Source organism: Juglans regia, chromosome 16 (genome assembly GCF_001411555.2).
Source record: "Juglans regia cultivar Chandler chromosome 16, Walnut 2.0, whole genome shotgun sequence".
NCBI lineage: Eukaryota > Viridiplantae > Streptophyta > Magnoliopsida > Fagales > Juglandaceae > Juglans > Juglans regia.
In genome coordinates, this window is record NC_049916.1 from 13,905,873 (window position 1) to 13,916,087 (window position 10,215).

At 38.8% G+C, this 10,215-nt stretch overlaps 1 protein-coding gene across 1 annotated transcript; it reads right to left on the minus strand.

Annotated features, from left to right (window-relative positions):
- Positions 1-8,133: 8,133 nt before the first annotated feature.
- LOC108998121 lies at positions 8,134-8,478 on the minus strand. Its single transcript, XM_018974570.2, has one exon. It carries the CDS (start codon positions 8,476-8,478, stop codon positions 8,134-8,136), a length of 345 nt encoding a protein of 114 aa, XP_018830115.2.
- Between the last annotated feature and the right edge of the window lie 1,737 nt (positions 8,479-10,215).

The window sequence follows — 10,215 nt, forward strand, 5'->3', positions numbered from 1 at the left end:
CAACACTTAGCATTTTCTTTCTTAAAGCATCTTTCGTTTCTTTTCGTGAGCATCTTAAAGGAAAAATTGTTTCTTGTATCTTGGAAAACTCTAGAAGAGTATGAACGTAACACTTACCTGGACTCCATGCTATTTGCATGTCATGTAGTCCATTAATGTGCTTGTCAGATGGCAACCTACTTGCATACACATACCTTAGCGTCATTCTCTATCTAATGCATAAGCAACTTAACCATAAATAGAACTACGCTATACTTCGAACACTCTCCTTCTATCCCGTGCACTTACGTGCCCTTCACTATGTTAAACCCTTCGGGGACCATTACGGTCACCACATCTTCCAACTCAATGTCTTGCCCCAAGTGCTCATCCACTAAAGTGAACCCATTCACCTTAGGATTAAGACACTAAGACCTTAGTCTTACTCTTCTTACTAACCACATTCGACGCATGATTCCGACCGATGGTATCACACATCTCAATCCTAATGATGCACCCGTCATTACCTTCATGCATCTTAGCCCACACTAAATCCTCATTCCCATCCATACAAAGCCACGCGGCTCTAAACCAACTCTGAGGCTTAAGCACCGTGTAACTGTACTAATGACAGATTACCCATTACATATGGTGAATCCGTCCGACATATGTGTCTACCCAGATTACACATGTACCTTACCCCATTATCACCTAAGATCAACATATGACATGTTGATCACTTGCTCGTAGGTACAAGAGCCATACTCCGGATACCAACCTTTTCTTAACCCAGCTAGCATGACTCTTCATGCTACCCGTCCCTTTTGAAAATTCATCCCAACACTTGACATGACAGGACTCCATTCACAACTACACCTTATGTCACGTCATATAGCTCGAGATTGCTCCCAAGCTATACCATGACCTTGTCACATCAACTGACATCCCGTTACATCATTTCTATGCCAACTTCGTGATATTCCTCAGTCATGCTTCCGCTACGCACTCTTACACTTGTTCTGCTACTTCACGCCTATTCTCAGCCATAAGTCAAGTATGGTGACACCCGTCACCTTAGACTATAGGCCTCACCATAACTACCCTGGGACACCGTTTCACAGTTCCCGACACTACCCATCATGTTCCACACCCATCAATCACTTAACCATCCTTATTTCTACAACACGCCACACGGAGTGTCGCTGCCACGTGGAGTACACTCCACGTATACTCCCTTCATACATACTACGCCACATCACCACTATGGCATACCCGCCATATGGTGCATCACTATACCACATGGAGTACACTTCTTGTGTACTCCCTTCACATATGCCACATCACCACTATGGCATACCCGCCATATGGTGCATCACCATATCACATGGAGTACACTCCTCGTATACTCCCTTCATACATACTACGCCACATCACCATTATGGCATACTCGCCATATGGTACATCACTCCATCACATAGAGTACACTCCACGTGTACTCCCTTCACACACGCCACATCACCACTATGCCATACCCATCATATGGTGCATCACTATACCACATGGAGTATACTCTTCATGTACTCCCTTCATACATACTACGCCACATCACCACTATGACATACTCGTCATACACTCTACGTGTACTCCATTCTCATGCATTACGCCACATCACCATTATGACATACTCGCCATATGGTACATCACTCCACCATATGGAGTACACTGGAGTGTACTCCATTCACACACACTACGCCACATCACCATTATGGCATACCCGTCATATGGTGCATCACACCACCACATGGAGTACACTCCACGTGTACTCCCTTTACACGCACTACACCATAGAGTAAACTCCACTCGTACTCATCCCGCTCCACAATAAGCCAGGAGGGTATATTTTACATATACTCTCCTTATCTCACACTACGCCACACACACAGAGTACAGTCAGAGTTTACTCCATTCACATACACCACGCCACCATTACAACACAATCCACAACACAACACAACACACTTCCCAATACACTACATGGCACAACACATCTCCATCCAACATAGATATGCCCAATACTTCATCACACAGCACCACATCACAATACCACAACTCCACAAATACCAACAACACAGTCCACAACATAGTCAACTAATCAATATCTAACATATCAGTTGTTTGGGCAATATCAGTGTACTCAAGAAATTATATCAGAAATTATAAAAATCCCTCTCTGTCAAAACAGCCTACCATGCATCTTTGCAGACTCAAGTATTAGTTCAGCCTAGCTTCTCAATATCCCTCTTCAAGTCAATGTGGAGCCTTAAAATTCATGATCGCCATAAATTTTTGATGTGGAAACTTCTTTGGAATATTCTTCCTACTAAATCACGAATTGGTGATTTCATTACTCACCAAGGTTCAGAAGAGTGTCCACTTTGCAACCAAGAGAAAGAGACTCTAATGCATCTTTTCATAAACTGTCCTGTCATCAGAATTTTGTGGCAACAGAGCAGCTGGCCTTTAAATCTTGCAAGACTGCCTATAAATTCTATATCAGATTGGATTAGAATGATCATCTATCCAGATAAAGAATTGGGCCTTCTATCAGAAGAAAAGCATCATTTCCAGCTGTTTGCAGTCATAATGTTAGATTTTATTTGGAGAAAGAGAAATGACATAGTCCACAATCACACATCTTTATCACTCAAAGATGCAAAAATCCAGATTCAACACATCTTTGAAGATTATAAAGAAGCCTAGAAGGAGAGACAGAGTCAACAAATCAAAGAAGAAGAATGGAAATCTCCTCCGTCTAATCATCAAAGCTTCTCTTTTGATGCAGCATTGCGTGATCAATTCTCAGTAGGCTCGGTAATACAAAGAAATCACAGAGGAGATATTCTGGGAATAAAAACGGAAAAATTCCAAACCACTACTCCTCTAGTCGTAGAAGCCTTGGCAGCATTGTTAGCATCTAAGATGGCTTCCAATCAGAATCTCGCAATAATAGAAGGGGATGCTCAGTCGATATTTACATCTATTGAAAATCCAGATTCAACTCCTTTCTAGAACATATCAACAATTATTGGCGACATTCTTCACATCTCCCAACTTCACCAAGACTGGAAATTTACTAAGATACATCGATCTCAAAATCGATGCACACACTCGGTGGCGCAATGGGCAGCTACAAATCTTGTATTTGGAAGCATACCTTTAGATAATATTCCTAATTGTTTTTTGTATATTGACAATGGAAAGGATCCACCTTAAACTTTTGTACTTTATTAATATATAATATGCTTGATTAGAAAAAAAAAATCAATATCTAACATAATTAACGAGGGATAAATGGTTATACCATTGATGGGATAACGCGTGCGTTGCTCGTTGATCGTCATAGCCGATGATGTCGGAAGTGTCGTACGTGGCGGCTAACCCACGTACGTTAACTGTTTAGGCGTTTGGATAGCTAGGTGTGGTCTTGGAAGGGCTCATGGTGGCCTTGTGATGGTGGCAAAGAGCATAACACAGCAGATTTGGCCTTGTACAGTGGAGGTCAGCCACGCGCAGTGGCTGTCCATCACATGCAGTGACTACCCACCACTCAAAGTGGTGGTTTGGACCTAGGGTTGGGCTGAGGGGTTGCTAGTGGAGCTCGTGGTGGCACTAGGGTGGCGCCACGATGGCTCTTGGCGACGGATCTGGCCGCACGGTGGAGGAGAAGCCGTGGGAGAGTGAGAGAGAGTGTGCGTGCATGGGTGGCAGATCCGGGCCGTGGGAGGTTCGTTTGGCTTGGTGGCGGCCTGAGGAGGCTCAAGGTGGCGGTTACCAGCTGTGGGTGGCGGCGCACTGCGGTGGAGGGGTGCAACCCGTGAGTTGGAGAGAGGGAGAAGCTGTGCATGAGTGAGAGGCTTGAGAGGGGTGGAGAGCTTGGCTGACTTGGAGGAGCTCGGGGAGGAGCCATGGTGTTGCTAGGTGGCCGTGGGTGCCGGGTACGGCGGCGCTAGAGGCCATGCACGGTGAAGCCGTGCGTGGGTCTCCTTATGCGTGCGACAGAGGGGAAGGTGGCTGCATGGGGGTGCTGGTTTTGCTAGAGGAAGGCACATGGCGACGCTAAGGACAGCAAGCCCATTCGGGCTTTGCACTTCCAGCAGAGAGGAAGAGGGAGCGTGAGAGAGAGAGGCTGGGTTGGTTTAGCTCACCGGAGGGAGGCATAGATTATGGTGCCGGCGGTGAGGGCTACTGACGCACGGCGGCGCCGAGCTGAGGCGTGGAAGAATCGGGCGTGGGGTGGGACTGCATACAGCGTACGCTTGAGAAAGGGAGGAGAGAGGGAGAGTTACGGGAAAATGAGGGGGAAAAAGAGGGGGTCTGGGTTTATAATCCAGTCCTTTCGTCTGGGGATCCACGTAATGATCTAACGGTGGATCTCAAACACTAATTTGAAAATGCGTAAAACATTAACTTAATTAAAAGGGCTTAGAGGAATTAAGGTAGAATATTATTTTAAACTAACTTTAGTTTATAAAATAATATTCTTCATCATTAATAAAATGATGAAGTCTCACTTAACACATTAAAGAGAATAAAACCATTTGATCAATAAAAGCTTTCAACATAATTTAAATCTCATAATATCTTAAATAATTGAAATCATTTTAATAATAATATTAAAATGATTTCCGGCAATTATAATATTCTTGGAGCTCTTCAAGAATATTATGATTGTCGTATTTAAGATCAATTTTAATTTAATAACACTGAAAATACTCCTTATAAATATTTCTAACATATTTAAAACACTGAGCGTGCCCTAGAAGTCACACGATATCTTTCGAAACACGCCATCATGGTTTAACACGCATGACGAGTCTCGCAGTCGCTAGATAGAAGGGGCAGACAATCACAAAATCTCTGCTCTCGGGATTTGCTTACGTCATAAAGACGGAATATACGTCAGAAAGAAGAAGCGTACGTAAGAAGGAAGGAGCAGGGTATTACAGGTTCACCTGTGATGAAAGGAGGATGTGTTGGAAAATAAAACGGTAGTTTATGCGAAGAAATATGTGCTAGTATGCTTGTGATCAAGTATTATATCCTAAAATGGCTATCTTCAAACATCAGATTGACATTATTCAAATATGAGGACATGTTCCATGCTTACAAGCTTGTACTCAAAAAGCCCAGAAAAAAAAAATAGTTCTTAAAGATGCTGATATAGATGAGACTCACTTTAAGAAATAAGGCCTTTTGTGACGATTTTGTGTCTGTTGAAAATAAAATCGCCGCAAAAAACCTTTATTTGCAGTGATTTTTTACATTGTCACGGACCTTTTACATCAAGTTTGAAACTGGTTTTTTGTAGCGATTTTTTTCTTTTCGCAACGGTCAAATTCATTGCAAATACTAAGGCCTTGTTTGCTTTGAGAGATGAAACACAAAACTTTGAAAACTTTTCTAAGTTTTGTATGGTCAGATACTCTTTGAAAATAAACACTCATTTTTTACCTCATCTTATTTCATCTCTCATTATTTTATCACTATTCATCAACTGTACTATACACAGAAAAAGTTGTCAGTGGGACCTATCCTTTCTTTCTTTCGGCAGCAAATAGTGGGTCCTAGTGGAACTGGGTCCCAGTAGCAGTAATGCCAAAATATGTGGAAAAAAAAATAGGCAAGTGGTAAACGGAAAATGCCAAATGTTAGGGGAAAAAAAAAAATGCAAGTGGTAAACGGAAAATGCCGAAAATAAAAAAGAAAAAACGCAACGCAACATAGCCGAGGAAAAAGCAAAAAAAAAAAAAAAAAGCAAAACCCAAGTGGGTCCCACAACCATATATACCTCACAAAAAAGTCAAACTAATCTCATCTCATATCTATAAACAAACACAATTTTATCTTTATCTCATCTTATATCATTTATACTCAACATATCTTAATATTATTTACACATATCTCAAAAAATCTCATCTCATTTCTGAAAACAAATGAGGCCTTATTGGTCTTTTGCTGCGATTTTTCACTTTTTGCAATGAAAAAATTCGTTGGAATATTAAAATCTTTTTGCGATAGTTCGATGTTCGATGCAATTGCGAAAGTGGTCTTTTGTATTAATTTTGTAACTTTAAATATTGCCGAAAAAAGTGAAAGAGTGTCATTCTCTTTGTTTACGGCGACATTAAATCGCCGTAAAAGGTATACTATAAGAAACAACGGCTATTGTGGCAATTTTTCATTTGTCAGAAATAAAACTTACTGTAATAATGATTAATCCCTGCGATTTGTGTGTCAACACAACCTCCAAACCAATACTTTTGGTTTATACTTTTGGTACTGTAATAGCACCATTATACTGCACTCATTGTTGTTGTGCGATTTCATCAAAGTGTCAAAAACACTGGAAAAGCAACTTGATTGAAAATATACATTGTGGAAATTAATTTGGAATATCGAATGTCTGTTGGGTATATAAGACATCATTTGTTTTCACAGTTTATGTCAACTCATCTTATCTATTCGTTACAATTTTTTCAAATTTTTACATAAAATATAATAAACAATTCAACTTTTTCAAATCCTGAAACAAAAATAATATTAAAAAAATATATTCTAACAATATTTTATTCAACTTTCAATTTCCATCTCAACTCATGATCTCATCTTATCTAAAAAAACATTGAAATATGTTTAGTGCAGGCCTTGTAGGGGCCTTATGTCCTCCTTGTTATATGCTATATATATTTGTATGTGTTGCCTGTAATTAGATTGAGTGAACGAATAACAAAAGAACATTACTTCTTAATAAGAGTTTCTTACTCTATGAGACTATGAACAAAACAATGGAATAATGGTTTGGGTAGATTGTAGCATACTCATTCGGAAAGTTTCCAGTCAAAGTGTTTAACCATTATGTCAAACAATTCTAAAAAGCAACAATAGGTTCCAAATGTTTGATCAAATGGTTTGCCTATGTTTTGCAGGTTAAAAGGGAGAATGCAGAACGTGAGGCCCTGGGAGCTTTGCCTCTTTACCAGCGTACCGTTCCCTAAACTGGGTGCCTTCAATGAATTAAAGGATGCCGATCCTGAAAATAAGGATTCGAATTATTTAGGTGTTTATTGTCGCCAGTCATGTTTATTATATGTTTGAAAAAAGAAAAAAAAATGGTTTTTCCCATTGATTCTTCGCCCTGTTCATTGGTAATTTGGTATGTCTTGAGGTTTTAGCTGTGATCTTGTTCTTCTATGCTCGATCTATCAATAATTGTGGTCTGGGTTGTTTTCCTCGTTCTTTTTTTTATTTAATTAATTATTCATTAATATTTACTCCATATAGATTATGAAGATGGATAATGAGAAGCTTACTAGCTACCTTCTTACTACTCATTTACTATTTTTTCATTTTTATTTCATTTTTAATTATTTTTTTACTTAATGATTAAGGAAGTGATTATTAATAGAATTATATATATATTTTTAATTTTTTTATAATGATTGAAGATGTTAAAAAAATATTTAAAAGAAAACAATAAAAAAATAAAAATTTCAAATATAGTAAAATGGTGTTAAAATGATAATAAGTCTCATTTTCTTTTTATTAATGGTAAATGACCCGATGAAAATCTGAGTGTATGTATGTGTGAAGTAGACAACTCATAAATATAGTTTGGATCAGTTTGAGGTTGCTGTCAGACACGGCCTGATTTATGGAAAAGTTTTGTCAGCTCGAACGATGCTTGCCAGTAATACACAGCAGTTTTATGAATTATAGCACGCATGCATCATGCATCTTTCACAATAAGTTACAATTATTAGAAGTTCTTATCCACCGAACAAATTAATGTCCACAAGCTTCGAATTCGATCTCCCTCAATCATGCAATGCTATATATGTTTCTCATCAATACATGTGATGTGTGCATCTGCCAATGGCTTTGATTGTCCATTTTCTACGAGTCAGCCTTTTTTTTTTGAAGGGACATACTTTCATTAATGGTAAAAAGAATTACAAATGTAAATCAGTCCAAAGGACTTGATGAATACAAATCCCACCATACATTTGTATGTTCTACATTTCTAGCAAATTGAGCTAGTATGTGTGCTGCCTAGTTTCCTTCCCTGTTGATATGAGAAATTGTACAAGTAGGAATTCAATTCATGAGTTGCTTGATATTTGAGATTATATTACCAAGCATGCTTGAAACTTCAGAAGTTGTTACTGCTGTCACTGATAGAAGAGAATCACTTTCAATATACAGTACTTGTAGTCCTAGGGGAATACATAATTGCAGTCCCCTCAGAATTGTCAAAAGCTCTATGTCCATAGGATCCATAATTGCCTGTTCTTTCATGCTTACTGACAGTAAGACCTCTCCCTCATTATCTCTTGCAATGATGCCCACACCTGCATTATTTTTTTCATGAAAAATGGCCCCATCCACATTGACCTTGAAAGTCTCCTCAGAAGGTGCCTGCCAGTAGAGTTGCCTCTGCATTCAATCTGGGTTAAGGCTGTTAATTTTCTTGAATGAATGATATAGAGAAATTGCAGAGTTAATCCCATCTTCAACATCCCTTTATTCTCTCTCAAATATCCATAAATTTCTTCTTCTCCAACAGGCCCAGCTATCATAATAAAGGTCTTGAATTATTCTTTGCTACTACACTCCTGCACTTTGATCACCACTTCAAGGAATGACAATGTTGTTTCTTCTATTGTAAAATCAGGAATATGTTTCTACCATATGTGCCTCAGTAAAGGACAAGATAGAGAGCATGTAAGGAGTTCTCTACCCCAGATGAACAAAGTTGGCACAAATTATCCTCTACTGCTCTTATTTTATGCAAATTCTCTTTGGTTGGTAGGCCATCTAACACTGCTCTCCATGCAAAAAGCTTAACCTTGTGGGGTATCTGCGGCTTCCAAATTGTTTTAAGAACTTGTTTCTATCTATTTGCTGAAGAGCTCTCCCCTTCTGGTCTGCTATTATCCATTCCCCTCAGAAATCTGTATGCAATCTTGACACTGAAACTTCCACTTCTTTCCAGTGCCCAAATCAGCTTGTCATCGTGGTTATTAGAACCTCCCTACTATCTTCAGAACCTCATCTGCTACTGTAGGTGGAAGCAAGCATCTTACTTTAAATACATCCCACCAACCACTATTCATATCAATGAGGGACTCTACTCTAGCATCATCATCAATATTATGCCTAGGCCATCTGTTTGACATCTTTTATACCATGGACACAGTTTTCCTTCCAAATTCTAACCCCTCTGCCATTGCCAACCCTCCATCTACATCCCTCCATCAACTTGTCTTTTACTCCCCAGATGCCCTTCCTCATGAAAGATGGATTGTGTCCCAATCTTGAATCTGAGAAATTAGCATGAGGGAAGTAGCTAGCCTTGAAAATCTTGTGAAGAAGGCTATCAATTGACTGCATAAGTCTCCACCCTTGTTTAGCTAATAAGGGATCATTAAAAGTTTTTAGATCCTTAAAACCCAAAGCTCCTTCACTCTTAGGGAGACACAAACCTCTTCCAACTAATCCAATGGATATTTTTCTCCTCCTTCCTTTGACCCCACCAAAATCTTGCCATCATCTGTTCAAGCTCATAGCATAATGGGTATTACCTTGTTACGCTGTCGCTAATCTTTTTCTTGCTTTTGTTGTTGCTTTCTTCATGCTTGTTTAGTTGTTTTCGAGTTTTGTTGGTTGTTTGGCTTAGGCTTGTTAGTTTTTGTTTTGGTTTTTTGGTTTATTTTGTCACTTGGTCTTGTGTTAGTTTATAGCATTTATCATGTAAGCCCCCAAGTGTAATGATGTTACTACGGTATTCCTCCACCATAAGTGAGAGCTAATTAATAAACTTGGGACGGGGCTGCTATGTTTGTGGCTACCGGCTCTTTATAAAAATAAGAAATAAAAAATAAAAAATAAAAAATAAAAAAATAAAAAAATAAAAAAGATAAGATGTGATGTGATGTGATCTTTATGCTATGTCAAAGGGATTTTGATTATGAATATTTTCGAACTTTCACTCTGATATTTTGATAACATGTTCTGACTCTGCATTCTGAAAATAAAAAGTATTTTGTTCTGCATTCTGAACTTTGTAAATGCTTGTATTTACACACTAGTATATGTTCTCTGCTTACTGAGTTGTTGATAATTCATCCCTTATCTCTAAATATTTTTCAGATAATTTTGATGGTTCAACTGGAGAAT

Excerpts from the sequence above, each read along its gene's own strand:
- LOC108998121 (XM_018974570.2), bottom strand. The coding sequence starts at position 8,478 with ATGCAGAGGCAACTCTACTGGCAGGCACCTTCTGAGGAGACTTTCAAG.